At 42.7% G+C, this 25,771-nt stretch overlaps 1 protein-coding gene and 1 long non-coding RNA gene across 16 annotated transcripts in view; one reads left to right on the top strand and one right to left on the bottom strand.

Annotated features, from left to right (window-relative positions):
- Positions 1–1,727: 1,727 nt before the first annotated feature.
- LOC122199182 lies at positions 1,728–16,627 on the bottom strand. Its single transcript, XR_006193398.1, has 5 exons — positions 16,426–16,627; positions 15,207–15,267; positions 10,859–10,977; positions 3,830–3,923; positions 1,728–2,666 (listed from the first exon to the last, which is right to left on the bottom strand). It is a non-coding gene; the product is annotated as an uncharacterized LOC122199182 (long non-coding RNA).
- Positions 16,628–16,719: 92 nt separating this feature from the next.
- The window catches only part of USP28 (ubiquitin specific peptidase 28), a 65,287-nt gene continuing 56,235 nt past the window's right edge, over positions 16,720–25,771 (top strand). For 5 of the 15 annotated variants that reach the window (XM_042903966.1, XM_042903964.1, XM_042903965.1 and 2 more), the window contains exon 1: positions 18,372–18,392. Coding sequence is in view for 2 of the 15 variants with exons in the window: in XM_042903967.1 (XP_042759901.1) it covers positions 17,681–17,737 (57 nt within the window). In the remaining 13 variants the exon portion in view is untranslated. Of the gene's footprint in view, positions 16,820–16,945; positions 17,001–17,583; positions 17,738–18,350; positions 18,393–25,771 lie in introns of those variants that run through there. The other 10 variants (XM_042903975.1, XM_042903973.1, XM_042903974.1 and 7 more) reach the window with 6 other exon arrangements.

The raw sequence follows: 25,771 nt of genomic DNA, 5'->3' as shown, positions 1-25,771 counted from the left end.
ACTTGGTGCCTTTAGATTTGGTATCTCTTCCCTGTTCATTTTTTTTTTTCATGAAAATTTAATTTTTCATGAAATTTTTCAGGAAAATGGTCTCTTCTCACTCATTAATACAGTACTTTTTATCCATTACTCAAAGATCTCACCACACCCCTCTAAGCTATTTAGGAAGGATGAATGTGAGGTGAACCCCGTTCAGGCCTTTCAAGCAGATCAGTGTATTAAAATGAAAAAAATGGAATTGTCAGAAGCTAAGCATTCAGCCTTCTTAAAATATCAGCTAAGAAAAAGACTTAGTAATCTGAGGTTTGAATCTGTTGTTTCTTGAATGCAGTCTAGGGTCAGGCCTGTCACTAAGAGGCTACCTAGAGATGTATTTCTTTCAGAAGTCCCGTCTCCACATTCCCAGGAGCCCTTGCACTTTGTCTCTCCATTATTTCCAAGTAAGATACAACACCTCTTAGCTGGACCAGTGTCTTTTGGAAGAAGGAGGGGGAGAGGTTTTATTATGCAAACATAATAAGAAGTGTTTATTATGCAAACAGCAACTGAGTTATGTGTCCTTTAAGACTACTAAATAGTTTTTAATTACTGCTATATCAGTAAATCCCATAAATATGCAAATGCAATTAGTTCACAAAACAGACCTTAAATATCTTTATTCCTCTCCAACAAAATTCTTTGAAGTTAATCGCTAACTCTCTTTGTTCACTCTCTTGGCAGTTGTGCTAACATTGACAGGAATTTTGACAGATGTACATATTCAGGGGAAACCACATTTTCTGAGCACATCTGGTCAGGCTGGAGCAGAAAAGTAGAAATGGACACTCTAGCCGAAATCAAATATTTAATGAGTACAGCCCCATGTGAAACTTCTTTTACTCTATAGCATTATCCTCTGAAATAAATATCAAGGTAGCCACTGGGACACCACTTCAAGTACAAAGCCGCACTCAACATTTGATTTTCTTCTGGCTCAGAATTTCATTTTTAATAATAACGCACATTTTCTCCTGGTCCTTAAAAATGAATGAATGAATGAGTGAATGAACGAATGAATGAACGAAGGAACAGAGGAACAGTATCCCCCATGACCCTGGCCCTTCCTGGCTATGTGACATGGTTTTCTATGGGAAGTCATGGAACACAGGAGTCAGTTTCCCAGGCTTTGGAATCTGACACATCTCAGTTGCCCTCCCAGCCCCCACTTGCTAGATGCTCATGGCCGTGGTCAAATTGCTTACTGTTTTTAAGCTTCAGTTTTCACATCTATAAAAAGGGTGTCATAGGCTCTGTTTAGTTTTCTATGGCAACAAAACAAATTCCTACACACTTAGCAGCTTAAAACCAAACTCGTTTGTGAGCTCATGGTTCTGTAAGTCAGAAACCCAGGTACAGCTTGAATGGGTTCTCTGCTCAGGGTCTTAGAGGGGGAAGTCATGGTGGTATACTAGAAATGGCTCTTACTGCATCAAAAGAGCCAACTGTGGGGCGCCTGGGTGGCTCAGTCGGTTGAGCATCTGACTTCGGCTCAGGTCATGATCTCACAGTCTGTGACTTCGAGCCCCACATCGGGCTCTGTGCTGACAGTTCAGAGCCTGGAGCCTGTTTCGGATTCTGCGTCTCCCTCTCTCTCTGCCCCTCTCCCGTTCATGCTCTGTCTCTCTCTGTCTCAAAAATAAATAAATGTTAAAAAAAAAATTAAAAAAAAAAAAAACAAAAGAGCCAACTGTGTACGTCCCTTCCCAACTCTGTTCAGTGACATCAGGTTAGTAGCTTGAGAGCAGCCATGATGGGAATGTCTGCCACACGGACGTCGGACATCGGCAAACACTACCAGTCAGGGCTCCTCCCACCAGCTGGCTACCAAACACCTGCTAGTGTGCTATGGCCCACTCCCTTGCACTTCCAGGGTCTCACAGATACCTCCTACATTATGGCATTTATGCAAGTATATTGTGACCTTCCTGTCTCTTCCAGAATCCTGTGAATTCTTTGAAGGTAGAGCACTGTACCTAATTCATCTTTGTGTCTCCAGCACAGAGCTTGGCACCTAGTGAGTACTCATTAAATACATAAGAAGGATGGAACAAAGAGAGGGAGGGAAGAATTAACAGACGGGCAGAAAAGAAGTTTGGTTTATGCAAGAAAGAGGACACACCAAAAGGGATGAGCTTTTTCACAACCATACCCAATATGCTGTCCTTCCTCCGCCATCTCAGAAAGGATGGGCGGGAACGATGACTCGGGTTCAGAGCAAGATCGTTTTTGGTGGGTTTGGTCCAGAGCCAGCCAGCAAGCCATGCAAAGGATACACACTGGATCCAGACACAGGGAGTTCATGCCTCTTTGATTCACTCAGAGGGTGCTAAAACTCAGGGGTCTCACAGTTACCTGGAGAGAGATGTCTGTCCCCCCGCCCAAAAAAAAACTAGAGGAACACGGGATCACATGGTTTGCTGCTTCTTGTCATGTCTCTGAGACATCGGTTCCAGGATGCTGCTTCAACTGCCATGTAAGGCAGGTGGTCTTAGTAATCTGCATCGTCCAGGCCTTCTGCACACATTATGGGCCTTGAAGTCTTGCTGTGCCAGCTCTGGGCATCTCCCCGGATCTGTGGCGCACTGCAGGACCCAGGACTTCTCCATTTAGGCCCATTTAGAACTTTTCTGTGGAGAGACCACAGTCAACCACAGCAGCCAGTAAGATATTCTGGTTCGGGTCTAAATTTCTGGACATTTCCAACTCTGCTGCGGACTCAAGATGGGGCAAGGGCTTTGACCTGCTGGAGCCTGTTTTATTTATCCAGCCATCCATGTTCTCACTATGTGGGGAGTTGTGGTGGACATTGGGGAATATAAAGAAAGTTCAAGGAACCTGGAATAGAGGTGATGGATAAGAAACACTGAGCACACAATGAGATAAACACTAGCTAGCTGGTAAGTGAACTCGGGACATTGGAAGCAAAAAGAGGAGCCAGACTTGGGGTGGGGTGAGAAGAGGTGTTTCACAAATAGCATTTGTGTCGGGAAAAGGTGAGGGCAGGAAGAGTGGAACTCCCAGCAGAAGGAATAAGGTAGGAAAAGGCCGAATGGTACCTTCCCTGGGACTGCAAGCCTCCTTTTGTAAAACTGGGGAGCAGACAGAACACAGGTTTCTACCTGAACCATCCTAATTGCCCAAAGAAAGGCCAGTTGCTTTAAACATAAACACATGAAATAAAGTAAAAGAAAAGAAAATTAGGGAGCAGATAATTCTAGACTCACAAGATGAGCGGATTAACACATTGATGTTGCAAAGTGTTGAGGGAGGAATAAAACAGAAAAGGGAAATATTGTATGAGTCTGTATAAGTGCCGTTATTATAAAGCTGTCTCTAAATGGTCTGTGGCAATTATTCTAAAATGCACAACAGCTGTATTTGTCCCCTTTCTGCCACTGCTGAAATTTACACTGTCATTGCTCCAGGAGGATGGCTTGGCACTAATAACAGGCTGGCTGACTATGGCTGGAGTGTGACAGACCTCTAGTTAGAGCCCTTAAAGAGGAGAGAGGAGTGGGAAAATGAAAAGCACAGTGGAAGCCAAAGTAGATGCAGTCAGAGCACCGCCTTGTGGCAGCCATTGCACCTGCAGCTCCAGGGAACATCCATCCAACCTATTGTCCGTTGTACTTTAGTGTTCACGTTTCCACAGCTTGAAAGTCATGCCATGCCTCTATTCATGCCTCTTGTCTTCTTTGCTCTAAACATTCCTCTCCAGGTTCCCCAACACCAATTCATCTAATCTATTTCTACTTTGCTTGCAACTGTCAACAAATTCCTCTTTGCTTACTTCCTTACTCTTCCTTCTCCAAACTCTTGGTCCCAGGAGCACCCAAGTTTCCCAGTGATTCAGTGATGTTTGAAGAGGTAGTTTCTCTTTCTCCCTAAGAGTGGAAATAAAGAAAGCCTTGGCTCTCCACTTCTGAAATGTTATAAAAAGTATTATTAAAAACCATATAAGGGCGTCTGGGTGTCTCAGTTAGTGGAGCGTCCAACTTCAGCTCAGGTCATGATCTCATGGTTTGTGGGTTCGAGCCCCATGTCGGGCTCTGTGCTGACAGCTCAGAGCCTGGAGCCTGCTTCCAATTCTGTGTCTCCCTCTCTCTGTCTCTGCCCCTCCCCCATGCATTCTCTCTCTCTCTCTCTCTCTCTCTCTCTCTCTCTCTCTCCATCCCTCCCTCCCTCCCTCCCTCCCTCCCTCCCTCAAAAATAAACATTAAAAAGATAACAGATGAGTTTAAAAATTTTTTAGTGTTTATTTATTTTTTGAGAGAAAGTGACAGAGTGTGAATGGGGGAGGGACAGAGAGAGAGGGACACACAGAATCTGCAGCAGGCTCCAGGCTCTGAGCTGTCAGCAAAGAGCCTGATGCAGGACTTGAACCCATGAACCCTGAGATCATGACCTGAGCCAAAGTTGGATGCTCAACCAACTGAACCACCTAGGAGCCCCAAAACTAATAAAGAATTTTAATGTTATAAAGGTCTACCTTTTCTAGAATGTCATATAGTTAGAATCATACAGTATGTAGCCATTTCAGAATCAGACTTGTAAATACAGAGAACTGATGGTCGCCAGAGGGGTGGGTTTGGGGGTTGGGCAAAATAGGTGAAGAGGAGTGGGAGATACAGGCTTCCAGTTATGGAGTGAATAAGCCACCAGAAAAAAAGGCACAGCATAAGGAACATAGTCAATGGTATTGTAATAGCGATGTATCAGGACAGACCAGTAGCCACACTTGTGAACACAGCATAACATATAAACTTCTTGTATCACTATGTTGCACATATGAAACTAATGTAACATTGTGTGTCTATTATACTTAAATAAAACATAAAATAAAACCATGCATTTTCTCTAAGCACTAGGTTAGGGGCATTACACAAATTTTGATATATTGTATATTCATTACTTTTCTGTCTTAAATATTTCCTAACCTCTCATGATTTTTCTTGCCCCACAGATTATTTAGAAGTAAGTTGTTTATTTTAAAATTTGGGATGTCTTTCTAGATATTGTACGATCTTCCTCGACTTATGATGAGGTTACATCCCCATGAACCCATCATAAGTTGAAAATATCATTAAGCAGAAAATGCATTTAATACACCTAACTTACCAAACATCATAGCTTAGCCTACCTGACCTTAGCTGGGCTCACAACACTTACATTAGCCTACAGTGGGAGAAATTCATCTAGCGCAAAGCCTATTTTATAATAAAGTTTAATCTCTCATATAATTTACTCAATACTATACTGAAAGTGAAAACCCGAAACCAGAATGGTTGCATGGGTATAGAATGGTTGTAGGTGGATCAATCGTCGACCCTGGCGACCATGTGGCTGACTGGGCACGGTGGCACAAAGCTGCTGCCCAGTGTCACAACAGAGAACCATACTGTACAGCAGCAGCTCAGGAAAAGATCAAAATTCAAAATTCATAGTGGTTTCTAATGAATGTGTATCACTTTTGCACCATTGTGAGGTTGAAAAATTGTAAGTGGGATCTTCAAAAGTTGGGGACCATCCGTACTGTTCTTGACTTGCAATTTAATTTTGTTGTGGTAAAAGAACATATTCGACGATTTCAATAATCTTATTTTGATTGAGAGCTGTTTTGTGGGTTAGCATATGATTTGTTGTAAAAGCACCGTGTGTACTGAAAGGAAGGTGCAGTCTGACATCGTTGGATGTAACATTCTGTGAATAACAATTAGATCAAGGTGGTAGATAGTGTTGTTTGGGTTATATTTTTACGGTTCTTTTCTGTCTCTTGTTGCACCACTTCCTGTGGGGTGTTAAAACCTCCTACTACCATTGTGGAATTGTCCATTTCTTCTTTTTATCCTTTCAATTTTTGCTTCATGCATTTTAGGAGCTCTGTTATTAGGCACATACACATTGACCCACATTTACGAATATCACGTCTTCTTGATGAAGCCATGTATCCATCATTATAAAATGGCCCCGTTTCTGATAATACTCTTTGCCACAGGTCTGTTTTGTCTGGTATTAATAACCACTGTGGCCTTTCTATGCTTATTTACGTGCTTTAACAGAATACCACAGACTGGTTGGCTTAAAAATAACAGGAACTTATTTCTCACCATTCTCGGGGCTGGAAGTCTAAGGTCAGGGTGTAAGCATGATCAAGTTCTGGTGAGGGACCTCTTCAGGGTTGCAGGTTGCTGGCTTCTTGTATCCTCATATAATGGAAAGGGGACTAGAGAACTCTCTGGGGCCATAATATATAATAAGGGCATTAATTTCATCATGAGGGCTCCACCTTCATGACCTAATCACCCCCCAGAAGGCCTCACTTCCTAATTGGGGGTTAAGATTTCAATATATGAATGGGGGGGGGGTGGTGGAAACAAACATTCAGTCCATGGCACATGGTATGTCTTCTCTTTCCATCTACTTGCTTTCAGCCTACATGTGTGTTTATATTTAAAGCACATCTCTTACATATAGCATATTTGGGTCTTCTTTTTCATTTCATTTTGTTAATTTCTGCCTTTTAATTGGAATATTTGATCCACTAATATTTAAAGTAGTTTTTGATACGTTTGGATTTAAGTTACCCATTTTATTATTTGTATTTTATATTCTTTTTTTAAAAAAAAACTCCTCCTTTTCTGCCTACTTTTGGATTTTAACTTTTTAAAAATTTTAAATGTTTATTTATTCTTTAAATAGATATATAGAGAGAGAGACAGAGCATGAGCAAGGGAGGGAGGGCAGAATGGGCGACAAAGAATCTGAAGCAGGCTCCAGGCTCCAAGCTATCAGCACAGAACCTGACACAGGTCTCAAACTCACAAACCATGAGATCATGACCTGAGCTGAAGTTGGATGCTTAACCGAATAGGCCACCCAGGCACCCCTGGATTTTTTTGGTTTTTAATAAAGATTACCTATTGGCTTTTGAGCTATACTTTTTGCACAACTTTTTTTAGTGGTTATACTAGAAATTAAAATAAACATTGTTCACACAGTCTACTTTTCAAGTTACTACAGCACTTTCCCATCAAATGTAGTTACCATGCAATCATTTGGTTCCATTTACTGGCCCCTGCCATCACCATGCTCCGTTGTGTCATGTGTTACATCTAAATACTTTTCCTTTACACAATACGTACCCTACTATAAAGCCAAGTCAATGACTTTTTCATTTCAAATACTGAATGTTTAAGCTTGATTTTTTTTTCATTTTGTTATTATGTTTTATAATTATCTGTGGAGGTTCTTCCATTTTGCTTACTACAAGTATGGTTTCCTTTACTTCACAGAGCTTAGTTATCACAGACACTTTAATGTTCTTGTCTAATGGATTCTAACATCTTCATCTGGCCTGTCTTTTCTCTTGGTAAGAGGTCATATTTTCCTGGTTCTTTATATATCGAGTAATTTGGGATTGTATTCCTACATATTATGTTTGTTTTTAATGTTTTTTTATTTTTTTGAGAAAGAGAGAGAGAGCAAGAGAGAGGGAGGGTTGGGATATAGAGAGAGGGAGACACAGAATTGGAAGCAGGCTCCAGGCTCCAAGCTGTCAGCACAGAGCCCGATGCAGGGCTTGAACCCATGAACTGTGACATCATGACCTGACCTGAAGTCAGACGTTTAACCAACTGAGCCACCCAGGTGCCCCCTTATATATTATGTTTTACCGAGACTCTCAATTCTCTGTCTAAAGGATGGAGAGGGTGTTTGTGTGTGTGTGTGTGTGTGTGTGTGTGTGTGTGTGTGTGTGTGTGTAACCTCTTTCTCCAATGAATGTTGATGTTTTTGTGCTTTGGCAGTGAATTAATTTGGTGAGACTCAAACTGCAAACTGTCTCTTTTGGACACAGGCAACAGCTCAAAGCTCATCTGATTTCTTCTGTCCTTTTTGAGGTGCTTTGTGGCTGGTGGAAGGGTCAGCCAGAGACGTGGTTAGACTCTGCACAAAAGCCTGGGGATCTTTTTCTCTACCTTTCTCCTCTTCACAATTCCCTCCCTTTCTTTTGGGTTGCCATGTTTGTCCTAAACTCTAGTTTTTGGTTCCTCAGGCCAGAAGCCTGGTTGGTTTTCCACTAGCACTTCAACCACCGCGTGTCATGCTGTGACTATGGTCCGTTATCTGAGTAAAGCTGAAATACTGGGGCACACACCCCTCTTCGGACCTTTCTGCCACGGTACGACTCCCTCTTGAAACCTCTATTCAAGCTCCAGATACTTCAGGTACTTTTTATTTTGTCCAGACTTTGTAACTGTTATCTGTTAGACAGCAGATTTGATAAGACCTTAATCCTCCATACCAAAAGCAACATTCTTGATTAATTTATTTTATAAATTAAAAAAAAAATTTTTTTAATGTTTATATTTGAGAAAGAGACGGAGAGAGAGTGCACAAGTAGGGGAGGGGCAGGGAGAGAGGGAGACACAGAATCCGAAGCAGGCTCCAGGCTCTGAGCTGTCAGCACAGAGCCCGATGCGAGGCCCGAACTCACAAACTGTGAGATCATGACCTGAGCTGAAGTCGGACACTTAATGGGCTGAGCCACCCAGGTGCCACTTGATTAATTTATTTTAAAAAGCAACACAGTGGGGTGCCTGGGTGGCTCAGTCAGTTGGGTGTCGAACTCTTGATTTCAGCTCAGGTCATGATCTCATGGTTCACGAGTTCAAGTCCCACGTCGGGCTCCATGTTGATGGTGTGGAGCATGCTTTGGATTCTCTCTCTCTCCTCTCTCTCGGCTCCTTCCCTGTGCATGCACATATGCTAACTTTTTCTCTCTTAAAATAAATAAACTTAAAAAAAGGCAATACTATCTCAGCAACATAAAAAGAAAATAAATATAACTTGTTATGGACTGAACGTAATCATCAAAATCACAATTATTAATTACTAAGTTTTCAAGTATGAAGAAAAATAAATAAGAACTACAAGTAACAATGAATCACATAACTTCTGTAAAAAAAATGAAAGTATTTTCAGTCTGTCATTTATAAGAGGGAAAATGAGTTCTAGTAGCTGTTAAATACCAAGATAAGGGCTTACATTGTATATACATACCACATCTTCTTTAGTCATTGTTCAATGGACATTTGGGCTCTTTCCATAATTTGACTATTGTTGATAGTGTTGCTATAAATATTGGGGTACGTGTGCCCTTTCGAATCAGCATTTTTCCATCCTTTGGATAAATACCTAGTAGTGCAATTACTGGGTCATAGGATAGTTCTATTTTTAATTCTTTGAGGAACCTCCATACTGTTTTCCAGAGTGGCTGCACCAGTTTGCATTCCCATCAACAGTGCAAAAGTGTTCCCCTTTCTCCACATCCTTGCCAACACCTGTTGTTTCCTGAGTTGTTCAGTTTAGCCATTGTGACCAGTGTGAGGTGGTACCTCATTGTGGCTTTGATTTACATTTCTCTGATGATGAGTGATGTTGAGCATCTTTTCATGTGTCTGTTGGCCACCCGGATGTCTTCTTTGGAAAAGTATCTATTCATGTCTTCCACCCATTTCTTCACCGGATAATGTGGTTTTGGGTTGTTGAGCTTGATATGTTCTTTATAGATTTTGGATACCAACGCTTTATCCAATATAGCCTTTGCAGATATCTTCTCCCATTCTGTCTGTTGCCTTTTAGTTCTACTGATTGTTTCCTTTGCTGTGCAGAAGCTTTTTATCTTATATGCAATGGAATATTACTCAGTGATCAAAAAGAATAAAATTTTGCCATTTGCAATGTGGATGGAACTAAAGTATTATTATGCTAAGCAAATTAATTCAGTCAGAGAAAGACAAATACCATATGATTTCACGCACATGTGGAATTTAAGAAACAAAACAGATGAGCATAGGGGAAGGGAAGGAAAAATAAAAACAGAGAGGGAGGCAAACCATAAAAGACTCTTAAGTACAGATAATAAACTGAGGGTTGCTGGAGGGGAGGTTGGTGGGGGGGGGGATGGGCTAAATGGGTTATGGGCATTAAGGAGGGCACTTGTTGGGATGAGCGCTGGGTGTTATATGGGAGTGATGAATCACTGGGCTCTACTCCTGAAACCAACACTACACTAACTTGAATTTAAATTTAAAAAAAAAAAAAAAAGGTAAGGGCTTACAACACCAAAGCTTCAGATTTTTAGTCTTTATGATAACCAAGACAGAGATTCCCAAATAATGTGTGTCCGTGGTGGGGGGGAAGCCAAAATATATACCATATATGGCTTTTCTAGTATGGTTAAATACTAAGAATGAATTCCTAGACAAGAAAAGAAACAAAAACATCACTTTTGTTAAACTTTTGCTTCAATAAGTGCTCCTTCCCCAACCAGGAACCTCTAGCACTGGCTCTGAACAGGCAGGCTTCCTTGGTAATGTCCACAAAGTGACAGAAAGGGGCTCTTGACCTTATTCAGTTTGAGCAATGCAAATTTTGTTTTTATAAAAATCAAAACTTATTTAAGTGTCACTTCATAATGCGGAAAGTATTTTCATCACGTTCTCCCAGCGAGGTCACCACCAGATCATGGACCTGCTCACCATGATCAAGCCAGAGTGTTGGTCTGGCTGCTATTCCATTCTCTTTGTCTTGCCAATGAAATAATGAGCTTTAACATATGACAATAATTGTGGGGATCACTGTTCCTCTTTCCATAAAGTTAAGGGAACCAAATTTGAGAATCCTCTACTTCAAATAACATGACTAGTAATTTTGAGCTAAGTAACTTTTCCACATCTTTTTACTCCTTGGTACTAGAGAATCGTGATTTGCACAGACCAGCTCTCTGAACTGCCAGCCCAAAGCACGCACTACGTACCTGTCCTCCTGAACACAACTGATGTCCCTTCTATGGAGTGGCGTCTCCTCACAAAAATGGCTCAAGAGTCCACTCTATTCAGGACACTGTCTTCCTTTGGTTTTCACTTTCTGGTTACTCTGGAGAAGTGGAAGAGACAATAAATACTCCAACAAACCACTGTTTCCAAATTTTAAAGTTGTTCCCTTCAACATTCCAGGTCTAAATAAAATTCTAAAACTCTCTTCTCTCATGGGAAGAAAAAAATCCCACAAAAGCAAAAACAAAAACCCATTCAACTTCTGCCCCCCTCTGGCAGAGACCATCAAATATTTTCCCCCCTTTTAACTCCACATTGTCGCCTTTCTCTTCCGGGATGGCTCTCAGGCACCTCTAGGCCTTAAATGCCACAGAGAATGGCTTACAAAACTGAAAAAGCTACCCAGTCCCTTAAGGGCAAGGGTCTCCAGGCAGTGATCCCACCCACCTTCAATGGGGTGCCCTCTACTCCCTCTGGCTATGTTCTTTAGAAACAGATGAACCAGTTCTTACTAATGATACATACTTAGACAGGGCTAGAGATTTGCATTTTAGTTATATCTGAAAGACTTTGGGTTATACTACGGTGAGATTCTCTAGGAATTGCTTACTTTCAAGATAAACTGCTCTGTAGTAGGATGACCAGACAATTTAACATCCAATCCTAGAAGTTAGAGGAAGGAAAAGCTACCAAAAATCATTCCGGGAAAACAGGTGGTAAACCGTAATTGCCCCAGGCAAACTGGGACCTGTGGTTAACTCCACCTATAACTAGTCTTTAATGGCCTGCCAAGACTCCCATTGTCTTACTCTCTGCTTTCTCTGTCAACTCAGTTCAGGTAACACCTCCTCCGAGAAATCTTTACAGGCTGTTTCTTCTAATGATTCATCTTTCCTGAGTTTCTTTAAGCCAGAATCTTATATTTTACCTCAGCCTATAGAAAGAGAGCTAGACTGCTTAGCTTAGAATCATGGCTCCCGTCTTTATAGGAGAAAAGTCTTGGGTAAAGTACTTTACCTTTCTCCTCATTTGTAAAGGAGGTATTAATAATAACAGCACTTCATAGGGTCTCGTGAGGATTAGTTCATACATGCAAAGCACTCAGGACACCACCTAGCCTATAAGTGCTCAGTGAAGTTATTACTTCCTCTAAAAATGTTCTGTTTTCTTCCAAGGTCAACTTATCAGATCAGTAAAAACATCTGCATTTCCGAAGGCAAGTTTGTATTAGTTACTCTGGCCTCATCTATTTTTTCAAATTCTGATATTTTGAGGAGGAAAACTTTTCACTTCAATGGGGCCCTGGGTGAAAAAATTAAGTCACCTTAAGTTCCAATTTATGCTTCTAATACTTGCTGCATTATACAAACTTCTATTTTTTTTTTTCCTGGGTAGCTTTCTGGTTTTTATCTTAAATGATATTTTCGGTTTCTGTAGGAGGCCACAACTTTGACATAGAAGTCTTTCCCCAAATCTTGAAGCTAAAGAGGAAAATGTTTTATAAAATAGAATTTCTAGCTCATTGGACATCATCTAAAATATGGATTTGGGGCACACTCTGCATAAAATGGAATGGTAATATTTTTCATTTATCTTGATGATAGTTCAAATTATAATTCCAGAGAATTTTTTTAATGTTTATTTTTTTGACACACACACACACACACAAACACACACACACACACACACACACACACAGAGTGTGAGCAGGGGAGGGACAGAGAGCGTGAGAGGGAGACACAGAATCTGAAACAGGCTCCAGACTCTGAGCTCCAGCACAGAGCCTGACTCGGGGCTCAAACTCACAGACCGCGAGATCATGACCTGAGCCAAAGTGGGATGCTTAACTGACGGAGCCACGCAGGGGCCCCTAATTTCAGAGAATGTTAAATTTCTGCCTCATGCATCAGCCGGCATTCAAAAGGGTAACCTGCAAACTACAGAGACTTTTCTCAATATTTTTTGAGGGCACGGAAACATCATTAGAGCAAGGATTGATAGGCTTTTCATTTTAAGTTTAATGTTCTTTTAAACTTTTGTATTACTGAGTAGTTAATAAAATTTATGTAAAATGATAGAATGAACCCTCATGTAAATACCACTTGATTTATGAAACCAGAACATTAGGAGTACCTGTAAATTCCCTTATATGCCCGTTCCCTATCCCTTCCCTTCCCTTGTCTATCCCTTCCCTTCCCATCCCTTCCTTCAGAGCTTCTAGTTCAAATTTTGTGTTTATAATATTCAGGCTTTCATTTGTAGTTTAACCATATGTTTATCTCCCTAGATGACATATTATTTGATGGTTTTTGTAATTCATACAAATGGAATTACATTATGTGCCATCTTCTGTGATTTGCTTGATCCCCTACAGTACTATGTTCCTAAGATTCATCCATGATATTGCATAGCTGTAATTCACTCATTTTAACTGCTCTATAAAGTTCCATCGAATGACAACACAAAACAATTGATCAGTTTTACCGTTGATATATTTAGGTTGATCCCTGCTTCATCTGCCATTAAAAGTGTTAAGAACATCTTACACATATATCCTAACTAACACTAAGAATTGTTCTAGGATACATACTTAGGACATGCTGAATGTGAGGCACACACAACTTCAAATTTTAGTACCAGATGCCAAATTTTTCCAAAGTGGCTGTGCTAATTTACACTACCAGCGAGTGTGTAAGTGTTCTCCCATTGCTCCACATTCTTGACCACACTTGTAATTGTGGTATTTAAAAATTTTTGCCAACTGGATGCATGACATGGCATCTTTGTGGTCTTAATTCCTGTGTTCCTCATTATCAGTGAGTTCAGCATCTTTCAACTGCTTGGGTTTCCTTTTCTATCCAGCATCTGCACAGCGTTTGGCTGTTCCTTCTATTACACTGTCTCTTTTGTAAAGGTTTTTCACCTGGTCTAGATCATTGGTTCTCAACTGGAGAATATGCCCCTTAGGGAACATTTTGCAATGTCTGGAGACATTTATGATGGTCATAGGTAGGCAGCAGAGAGCTACTGGCATCTAGTAGAGAGAGGCCAGAGATGATGCCAAAACATCCTACAGTGCATTGGACAGGCCTCAAAACAAAGAGGTATCTGGCCCCAACATGTTAACAGTGCCAAGGTTTGGAAATTTTGTTCTGGATACTAATATGTTATCAGTTACATTGTTACAATTATTTTCTCTCAGTTTGTGGATATTTTTTTCTCATGGTACCTTTTAACGAAGAGAAATTCTTAATCTTTTGTTAATTTTTTTTCAATGTTTATTTATTTTTGAGAGAAGGAGAGAGACAGAGCGTGAGTGGGGGAGGAGCAGAGAGAGACAGAGACACAGAATCTGGCTCCAGGCTTTGAGCTGTCAGCACAGAGCCCGACGCCAGGCTTGAACCCACGAACCATGAGATCATGACCTGAGCCGAAATCGGAAACTTAACTGACTGAGCCACCCAGGCGCCCTGAGAAATTCTTAATTTTAGCATTAAAGTTACCAACTTTTCTTTTATGGTTTGTACTTTTGTATCTGATTAAAAGAAGTTCTCCTATCCTCAAAGTATAATCTCCAACTGGATGTTTAAAATTTTTTTAATTTTGCTTTTTCAAAGTCTTTAATCCACCTAAAACTGGTTTCTACTTATGATGTAAGCTAAGAGTCCCAAATTAATTTTTTATACGGATAACTAGTTGTCTGAGTACCATTTATGAAAAGTCCATCTGACGCCCACTGGTCTACAATGCTGGTTTGTCAAAAATCAAGTTTGCAGAAGTACGCTTATTTCTGGTTCTTTATTATCACCTCTCAATCTGGAAGCTAAAGTTATATTCACCTTCTTATAAAAGGAAAATTGAATCCCACAGGTTAAAGGCTTTCATGAATTCTGAAGAAAACAGATTTAAGATGTTTGTTTTATGTTTTTTTCTTTTTTAGTGTTTGTTTTCTAGAGAAACAAAAACAAGGAGATACGAGGTTGTTATTTTGCATACTAAGGCCAAATACCTTGAAAATGAAAATGAACTCATTCACCTGACTGAATGGGTAACAAACTACATTTGCCTACAGTACACATTTCAGGAAGGCCAGAAATTCGTTTTTCAAGTAGCCAAAGAGAGCCTTTTCGGAGACACTTTCAGAACACCTATAATTTAACCTTGTAATTCATCTAATTATTTAATCTAGGGGTTATAACAGAAATATCCATACTGTTTCCAAAACAGTGAGAAAGGCCATTTTCCTAACTGCTAAGAAGCTGGCCTGTAAGGACATTTCTGACTAGATTGTTCCTGGAAAGGAATCCACTGCTCAGAGAACAGTCATACCTGTCAATCAGCCTCAGCCTTCAGCTCTCAGTTCCAGTTGCTCCAAAGACAGGAGCAGAAACTATTTACAGAGTGAAACAGAGAAGAAATAGAAGTATGCATTTCCGTCTTTCTCCTTTTTTCTTTTCCTAACACGTTCCCTTCATTCTTTTATCCCACAAGCTCCACACAAGTATTCAATAACACAAAATGGGATCATTTTATTACAATACAAATTCTGTTTTGGGTTTGAAGTAAGTCACCAACAGAAATATAAATCCATTGATTCAGAGAAAGTAACTTAGCATGGGGGCAAACAGTTTTCAGGGAAAGAAAAAAAATTCAATTTCTCCTTCAGGAAAACAGCCCCAAAACTATTATTCCCCTTTGAAATATGCCAATTACTTGCTATTGCCCCTTATTTTTTTTTCCTGAACACTCTTGAAAGGATTATCAACTAATAATGTAATTATTCTGGAGCCTTCACGTATGGGTTTCAAGAAGGAATAAGAAAAGATTTTCTGTGGTGACAGCGCATGTTCCATGATGTCCATTTTTGATATTTGATCACCATGAAACTTGCCAACTGATGGCCAAGCACTGACGCAGACTCTTCATTAAATACTCTTGTTTGGACAGGGTGTCTCTAGCTGACTACCGTGTCCAAGATCAGGTGGTAGTTAAACACAAGGAGGCGAAGAAGATTTGTCAATCTAGAGCCCTCAAACTGATTATATCGAATTTATTAGATCTGGAGTTCTGTTTAGATCCACACAGCAGAAAGATGCTCAGTCAAAATTCAGGGGCCTATTATTTACCAAATGGCCTGTATACACTTTTTTTCCCCCAGAAATACGAGTATAGGAGGTGTCTGGTAGTTTTTCAAGGAAGTGTTCATGAATAAGTTACAGGTTTTCCACCCCATTTACTCCCATTAAACAAGCAATTTCCTAAAATGAATGTGCAAAGACAAACAAGAGTTGTTGCAGAGACATGGTCAAGACACACAGAAATAGAGCTTTCTGGTAACTTAGAAATATGCGAAGCTGTAAATAAATCATACTGAGAAATCAACTTGTTTTGCAGTGACTCCAGGGTTGAGGCCATGAGCCTCAGGTGTGGAACTCATGGGGGAAAAAAAAAAGGCAAAGGCATAACCATAAAAGTCCTGCAACCATCAGACACACACACACAGTCGGCCTGTTGCACGTGGAAGATTCTGATCACTCTGTCACTTTACCTGGCAGGGAAAAGGGAACCTCTGTGTCTCCAGGTGAAAACCAGCAGCAGTCATGGCCCCGGGTCCTGTGAGTAGCCAGGTTTCGGACGGCAACTGCTCCTGTTCTGCACCTGTTTCCTGGTGCCACAAGCTGGGCTCACCGGCAGACTAGAAAGGCCTGCAGGTGAAACATCACAATCACATGGGCAACAACGCCAGGAGCACAGGGTGAAAGGCCACGATCCACACCAAATTCACACCCAAGATACCGCCAGAGGCCCAGATCAGGAAAATGGCATAACCACACCGCTAAAAAAGGGCTCTTCCACACCAGGCCTCTACTGAGATTTGGGACAGCCAAATGGGTGCCAACCGAACGGCGGTCAGTGATAACACGTGAATAATGTGAAACATGGTTAGTAGTTAGGATTTCCATCTAACTGTTGAAAATGCAATTTCAGATCGGGGGAGGCACCGAGTTCTTAATACGCCGTCAGGAGCAGCTGGCTCGGGCTTAACCAAATAGATTGCAATTCTAGTTTGAACTCCAGAAAACCGCAAAGGGGACAACGCGCCAACTCACTCCCCACGCCCAGGTGTGTGCGGGTGCTGGGCAGCAGGGATGAGGGGGTCTGGTCCGTCTGGGTAGCTCTGGCCAGACCAGGGCGCTCAGCCTCCGCCTCTCCCTACAGACGACGGGTAACCCCTCCAGCGCCTGGACTCCCAAGCGACTCTACTGCCAGGTGGGAAACCGTCCAGAGCGCGGGCTCCAGACAGCTTCCCGACGCCGAGAGCAGCTTGAACTCTTCCGCGAGACGGCCTGGGGCGGGAGCGAGTCGTCCACGCTTCCCAACCATTTCCTGGGCGCCAACAGCCCCGGAACGCCGGCGCCGCTGACCGTTAGCCGCGGGCGGGGCCTGAGTCACGTGACCCGCGCCGGGTCAGAACCCTGCGTGCGCGGGAGCACGCAGAGCCGCTCGGCCCCGGGCCGCGCGCCTTGCGTGCGCGCAAAGGCCGGGGGGCGGGGCGTGTGGGACGAGCCTCCGGCGGGCTCGAGGCGGAGGCGGGGCCGAAGAGGGGTGGAAGGCGGGGCGGGGCATAGCTACCTTCTCCTCCTCCTCCGTCTCCCCCGCCTCCTCCGCCTCCTCCGCCTCCACCTCCTCCACCACTACCACCACCTCCTCCTCCTCCTCCTCCTCCTCCTCCTCCACCTCCTGAGAGGCTGGGCTGGCGGCGGCGGCGGGAGCCGGATGACCCGCGGAGGGGCGCCTCGGCCATGACTGCGGAGCTGCAGCAGGACGACGCGGCCGGAGCAGCGGACCGGCGCGGCTCGGTGGGCCCCGCGGCAGCGAGCGGGGGCCGGGGGAGGCACGGGGTCCCGGGAGGGGAGGGGGCTGCGGGGCGCGGGCCGGAGCGGCGCGGGCCCGGGCGGGCCTGCGGGGCTGCGGGGCTAGGGGCGGGAGGGGGCTACGGAGGGCGCGGGCGCTGGCCGGGCGGGGGCGAGGGCAGTGCGCCGGCGAAGGGGCTGAAGTCTTTGCAGGGCTCGGGTCGCAGGGATCGGGGACGCCCTTCGAGTCCGCGGCGAGCTCATGCTGGGAGGGGAGTAGGTATAAAGGGCAGGACTTGGGGTTGTGTGCATCAGGGCTTTTTCGGGGGAGCGCTCGTGGGCCCTGACCTGGATGAGAAACTTCCGAAGGTGGCAGCTTAGGTGGGTTTTGTTGTTTGTTTTCATTTTTAAGTCCCTTTTATACAGTAGTGTTTTGAAGTGTCTAAGCAGACCGAACTTAGCTGACTTAAAGGAGGGATTTATCAACACCTTGTAAAAAAGACCAGGGGTCCTGGTTACCACTCCCTCCCTCCCTTCCCTTACCCCTGCCACCCTCGCTTTTTTTTTTTTTTTTTTTTTTTTTTTTAAATAAAGCAACCTCCCCAGTGCATTCATCCCTGGATTTTTAAGGAGGGAGGAGGAACAGCGCGAGGAATACAAGGTATGCTCACAAGTGCCTTCCCATTCCTATTATCTGAGAAGATTGAAACCGATACAGGGATTTCTGGGCTAAGTGGGTGAGAGTGGAACACTGGTTTGGGAGCAAATCAAAAGGCCGATAATGCCCGTGTGAAGAAACTTGGGAAGTAGGCAATTTGAGAACGTCTTCTAAGGTTGCTTTGGAATGCTGTAACAACATTACCTCCTCACCCCTCAACTACTGTGCTTTTTGGAGACCGAATGGGAAACGTGTGCCAGGGATGCAAATGAGAGTTCGGAAATGAGGAATTTCATAAACATTTACAATACAAAGCTGTCAGATACCTCCACGTGGGAAACCGGTTATGGCTCTTTATTGTGTTCCTGCGCACAGGAGAGCAGTATTGTGGAAGTGAACACACTTCCTTTTTGAACTCCTGTAGTAAGAGATACCTCCTGGTCCTGGGCTCCAAAATGAAAGTAATGTGGATGTATTTCATGTGCTGATTTCTAATGGGGATGCTATTGTTAGGTGTTCACAAATGCCCATTGGAATCTGAGTCAGGATTTTCTCTGGTTTCACAGATCGTTTCTATTTCATTTAGGACAGTGACTTCAAAACAGGTGGGAAACATCTTAGTTTTGAGACCGTTGGGTTGATTTTAGGGAAGAGGCTATTTTAAGGGAGAGTAAGTCATGCTTAAATTTGTTGGGGACCATGTGCCTGTTAATCAAAGGCATCTTCATTTACCTCTGCCACAGTGGCCACTATCAGCATTCCCTACAAGTTTGTATGTGAGGTGTTTGATGAGCACTTGTATGTAAGTCATAGCTATTTTTGGAAAACTTGGAAGTCCCGTTGGCTGTGGCTGGCTGGAGTAGTACCCTGACTCCTGGCCATCTGCAGAGTGATGACATTCAGTGTTCTTCCCAGTGATTCGCCCCATACAGACAAATGATAAGCTTGGAATGCTCGATAATGTTTGCCCTCTTTGTTTTTGCTAATGAAGATGCTTGAAATTAGCAGGCTGGGTTGAAGGAATTCTATACAGGGAAACTACTTTTCACATCTCAGAGGAAAGGTTTTAATAACTTCCTCCTCTTGATGAGTTTCATGTTAGAATGGCTCTATTTTGGATTCTCTGAAGAATTCTACATTTCCCTTAAAGGGTCCTCAATTGTTCTAGTTGGGAACAGTTATCCTGTCCTGACACTCAGAAGCTATTTAAAACCTAGAATGCTTCCCTTCCCTTATTGGTCAGTTGTGCATGGGACAGACAGAACCCTTCATAGCCTCCCAAGAATTTTAGTGAGAAAAATGTAGTACTCTTGAAATATGTTCTCAGTATGTACTAGCGACTGAAAGAGGATACTTTGTGATATTACTGAATACCCCAGACTGATATTCGAATTATCTATAGAAATTACTTACAGGCAGGTTTCTGTGTTTTTTCTTTCCTTATTTTTTTAAGAAAATTTTTTAATGTTTGTTTATTTTGGGGAGAGACAGAGCGTGAGCAGGGGAGGGGCAGAGAAAGAGGGAGGCACAGAATCCAAAGCAGACTCCAGGCTCCGAGCTGTCAGCGCAGAGCCCAATGCAAGGCTCAAACCCACAAACCATGAGATCCTGACCTGTGCTGAAGTCAGATGCTTAACTGAGCCACCCAGGCACCCAACAGGTTTCTGTGTTTTAATCACTTCTCGACTTGGATAAAAACCAGCAGCGCAGTTTACTGTTGTTGTAGGATAAACAACTTGAAGTCAGGTTGGTTCTTATAAACCTGTCATCCTTGGCAGCTGTACTAGAATTCATCACATGTTCTTGATGCTAACTGGAGCCCTATGAAAACCTGCCAGTTTCAGTGAAAATTTAATGTTCTTTTTGCTTCCTCTTGATTTATGGGCTTTTTATTCACGTTTACCTCGTCTCATTAGTTGTGATTTTTGGAACATCAGTCAGTGGTTGGCTTTCCCAACTTTTTTTTTTTTTTTTTTTGAGGGAGAGAGAGAGAGGTGGGGGTGCAGAGAGAGAGGGGGAGAGAGAGAGGTGGGGGTGCAGAGAGAGATGGGGACAGAGGGTCCAACGCAGGCTCCACACTGAAAGCAGCGAGCCCTGTGTGCGGCTCGAACTCCCCAACCATGAGATCATGACCTGAGCTGAAGTCAGATGCTCAATCGACTGAGCCACCCAGGCGCCCTGGCTTTCCCAACTTTAATGCCTCTTCAGCTACAGTTTCTGCTCACACGATGAGTACAATATTTATAAAAAGAATTGACAAGTAAGGCCTCACCAGGCAAGATCTTCCCATGTGTTACATTTCATCTAACAAGTTTAAACAGTAGCCAGTGAAGCATATGTTTCTTAAGGAGAATAATGATGCTGGTAATAGTAGCAGCTAACATTAATTGAGCATGTGCAGGACCCTGTGCTCAGAAATTAACATACGTTATCTCAGTACTCATGACAACTCCATGAAGTCTTCATATCGGAGGCTTTTACTTGTCAGATAATTTGCCCAGGATCACCCACCTAATAAACGATACAGCCAGGACTGAACACAGCAATTTTGAGTCTAAGAGCCCAAGATATCCTTGATCCTACTTCTTAGTCAATGGACCTGTTGTCGTAGGTCAGTACCTTTCTTTTACCCTCCAGAACTTTCCTCGTGTTTTAAACTTTGAATCCTGCCTACATTCTTTCTAAATATACATACAGTCTTCTTTTCTACTTGGTTCAGCCTGGTGCTAACTAAAGCGGTGTGTGTGTGTGTGTGTGTGTGTGTGTGTGTGTGTGTGTGTTTAAGGAGATTTCTTTCTTTCTTTCTTTCTTTTTTTTTTCTTTCTTTCTTTCTTTCTTTCTTTTCCTCTCTTTCTTGTTTTTGCTCTTCAGTATCTCTTTTCTTGTGGTATGAGTTACCACCCTTCCCTTCCTTCCTTTTTTAGAGATGAATCTAGATGCATGGCGTCTAGAGAGCCTTTTGATTGTGATTGCTGGAGGAGGATGCTGCTGGCTTCAGCGGGTAGAAGCCAGGGATGCTGCCCAATGTCCTATGATGTGCAGATAGCCCCCCAAAACAAAGAGTCCAGAATGTCAATAATGCTGAGCTTCAGAAACCCTGATCTAGGTGATGTCTCTCCTCGCTCTCCTAAATGATCTCACATTTCCTTGCCTCAAGCCTAAGCCCCAGATAGCTTCACTGTCTTCTATAATCTTGAGACTGAAAATATGGTCTGTGGACCAGCAGCATCTGAATCATCTAGGAGTGCCTTGGAAATGTAGAGATTTGGATGTGTTAGAGCCAGCTTGTACTGCCTCTCCAGCTGAAAGTGTGTGTCTCTTCCCAACTCTGTGTTCAGTGACCTCATGGTGGTAGCTTGAAGTTCTCATGGTGGAAGTGTTTATACCAAGGAAATCAACAGTCTCCACAAATCAACATACCCCTGTTGAGGCCTCCACCCTAGACCTGTTGAATCACAGTTTGCCTTTTGACAACATCCCTGAGTGATAACTTTGAGAAGCTCTGCCCGACTGCGCAGAATTCCCACTTTCTTTTCTTTCATTTTCTTCTTGTTCTATTAAGTTTGTTCATTTATTTTTGAGAGAGATCAGGAGAGAGAGAATCCCAAGCAGGCTCGATCCCATGAGCCATGAGATCATGACCTGAGCCGAAAGCACAAGTTGGACACTTAACCGACTGAGCCACCCAGATGCTCCAGAATTCCCATTGTCCATTCAGTTATGTACAGGTGTCCCCAGTCCTCCAACAAAATAGCAACAGAATTGCCTTCTGCCCTGTCCAGTGTTTGCCTTGTTCAGCACCTTCCTTTTGTTTACTTTTTGAACCGAGTTTCTAAATCCACCTGTTTCTTCTCTAGAGCATTTTCTCAATTACATTTGTAATTCCAATTCACTGTGGAAAACTTGGAAAACGCTCCCCCGCCTGACCCTGTGGGCAAGACTAGCTCTTGGCAGTTGGAGGCACAGCCCCCAGACCAAGGCAAATTGGTTCCCAGCCTGCACCAGAGCAGCAGCGAGAACCCAGATAGGAAGCGATAGGAGGCTTTTACTGTTTGTCGCTTGGGAATGAAATGGATCGCTCGCAGGTGACCGGTGACTAACCACCTTTTCGTGAAATCCGTGGCTTTACAGAAGTAATTCTTTTTGCCATTCTGCTTTGGTTATTCAAGTACCAGCTCGAATCCCCTTCTCATGCTTTTATGTGTGATGATTCCTCATTGCCACTTTTTGGTTGCTATTTATTTTGGCAATTATCTTTATTGCTACTTATTATCATTTCTGGGGTTTTTTTTTTTCTTTTTTCCTAAAAACTTCCAGTGTGTATTTTTTGAATCATTTGCCACAGTCTTATCACAGACTAAAGTATTGTAGTTTACCCCCACTTCCGAACTGGCTACATCGTTTTACAACTTTCTTAGGAAAATGAGGCCTAGAAAAGATGTTTGAATTTATGTAATACGTACAGCCTTCTTCATCTTACAAATGCAGTAATGGGCCGGGGCGCCTGGGTGGCTCAGTCAGTTGAGTGTCCGACTTCGGCTCAGGTATGATCTCATGGGCATGATCTCATGGTTCGTGAGTTCAAGCCCTGCATCAGGCTCTGTGCAGACAGGACAGCTCAGAGCCTAGAGCCTGCTTTGGATTCTGTGTCTCCCTCTCTCTCTGCCCCTCCCCCACTCATTCTCATTTTCTCTCTCTCTCTCTCAAAAATAAATAAACATTAAAAAAATTTAAAAAACAAAAAAACAACAAACCCCAAATACAGTAACCGGTCTCAAGAGTTAATTTACTATTGATCTCATTGTCTAAGTCAGAACCCTGACCTCAGGCTTCAGTTCAGTGACTGGTTCGTACCCTCAGTGCTCCAGCTGCTTTACTTCCGGAACACTCTCTCTTGAACATTTTGGACCTGTATCACTCTGGTTCTTCTTCTCTTTCTTCTCTTTTAGGGGCTAACCTGTTAGCTTTCTTGGTCGTTACTTTCCTTTTATGAACTTCTTCCAGATCTGCATTTGTAATCCTGACTTGCAAATGACTTCTACTCCCCTATTTGCAAATGCTAGTTCAACAATTCTTGCATATCAGCATCCTTGGCTATGACCGTTTGCTGCATAGCCACTTTCGCCACAGGTGCATGAGGCATGGGAATATATGCTTGTCATAATAGCATCTGCCTTATGCCATTTTCGGCCCTGAGCACTTTTTTGTACATACTCTGCAAGGTATGATTATTATGTCTTATTACAGGAGAGGACAGTCATACTCAGATCTTAATGTAGCTTAGAAAGGCCCAATATGAGATTTTAAACCAAAGCCTGTTTGGCTCCATGCTGCAGATGGGAAATGTGGCTTACCCGGGATTAAATTCTAAGTGGCAGAGTTGGGACCTCAAGCCATCCAGCTTTCTGCCTGGAACACATGCCTTTCTCAAACCAAACTTTTCAACTACCACTTGGTAATGTATGAAGTACGTTAGGGCGTATTCTCATCGAACCCATAGAGCAACCTTACGAAGTAAAATTCAGTGTGAGGAGGAAGTAGAATTTGCAAAGCGGTGCAAAGCGATCAAACCAAAACCAAAGCATAGATCGTTTCTCCCAACCTCTGGATGAGTTTCATTGGGCAGGTAGGCCACAATATTTTCCATTTCTGTTTTCTTCTTCGTTTTCTCGTTGTACTAACACATCCTGTACGCATTACTTCATTTGGTGGTCACATCAGTGCCATCAAAGCTCATGGTACGTTTTTTTCCAGATGTGGAAATTGATGGCCTGGGAAGTTGAGATTTACCCAGAGGCTACTATGTGGTGGAATCTGGACCGTGTAGCACTATTCCCACTGTCTAGGCTTTCTACATAAAAAGGGAGGTCAAAATACCAGACATTCAAAGCTCAATTAAAGATCTGCGTCAGTAGGTGCTGGCAGCATGCCACATGATAGCTTGGTAGTCATTTTATTTATTTATTTTGAGAGAGAGACAGAACAAGCAGGGGAGGGGCAGAGAGGATCTAAAGCAGACTCTGCTGACAGTAGAGAGCCCGGTGTGAGCCTCGAACTCACAAACTATGAGATCATGACCTGAGTTGAAGTCAGACGCTTAACTCACTGAGCCACCCAGGCACCTGCTGATGGTCATTTTAAACTTGAATCATCCGAAAATAATATTTGCTTTCTCTAGTACTCTTGTCCAAGTTACTACTTTCCTGCTGTCCTTTTTCTTTTTTGTGTGTGTATATGTGTGAGCACAAATCTTTCTTGATTTTATTCAATTGAGGTGAAATTCACATAATATAAAATTAACTCTTTTAAATTTATTTTGAGAGAGAGAACGCACGCATATGCACAAGTGCGAGAAGGGACAGAAGGAGAGAGATGGAGAGAGTCCTAAGCAGGCTCCATGTTCAGGGCAGACTCCGACGCGGGGCTTGATCTCACAACTGTGAGAGCATGACCTGAGCCAAAATCAGTGACCTTTAGTATATGTATTCACGAATATTGTGCAGCCACCACCTTCGTGTAGTTCTAAAAACATTTTGAAAACCACAAGAGAAAACCCGTATCCACTAAGCAGTTACTCCCTAGTCCTTCCTTCGCTCGGGCCCCTGGCAACACGGATCTGCTTTCTGTCTCTCCATTTACTTATTTTGGATATTCCATATAAATGGAATCCTACAATATGGAACCTTTTGTGTCTGGCTTCTTTTACTTAGTATAACATTCTCATGTTTCAGCCACATTGTAGCTTGTATCTATCTGTGCTTCATTCATTTTAATGACTGGGTAGTATTCCACTCTGTGAATCTACTACATTTTATCCATTTTTCCATTGGTGGACAATTGAGTTGTATCTCCCTTTTGGCTTTTATGAATAGAGCTACTGTGAACATTCATGTGCAAACATTTTTGAGTACCTGTTTCTGATTCTTTTAGATATATTCCTCCAAGTAGAATTGCTGGGTCATATGGCAATTCTGTCTTGAGTCTTTTGGGGAACTGCCAAACCGTTTTCCATAGCAGGTGCGACATTTTATGTCCCTCCACCCCCAGCAGTGCACAAGGGTTTTAATTTCTCCACCTCCATCCTCTCCAAACATTTATTTTCCGTTTTTCCTTTGTTTTGTTGTATAAGAGCCATCCTCATGTGTGTGAAGTGGTAACTCATTATAATTTTGATTTGCATTTTCCTGATGGCTACTGTTGACCCTCTTTTCATGTGCTTATTGGCCATTTATGTAGTTTCTTTGGAGAAATGTCTGTTCAAGTCCTTTGCCCATTTTTCGAATTGCATTTGTTTGTGTTTGGTTGTTTGAATTATAAGAGTTGTAATATATCTGGATACTAGACTTTTACCAGATTTATGATTTGGAAATGTTTTCTCTCCT

Source organism: Panthera leo, chromosome D1 (genome assembly GCF_018350215.1).
Source record: "Panthera leo isolate Ple1 chromosome D1, P.leo_Ple1_pat1.1, whole genome shotgun sequence".
NCBI lineage: Eukaryota > Metazoa > Chordata > Mammalia > Carnivora > Felidae > Panthera > Panthera leo.
Note: the sequence above shows the minus strand (reverse complement) of the source record. Positions and strands in the feature narration are given on the sequence as shown.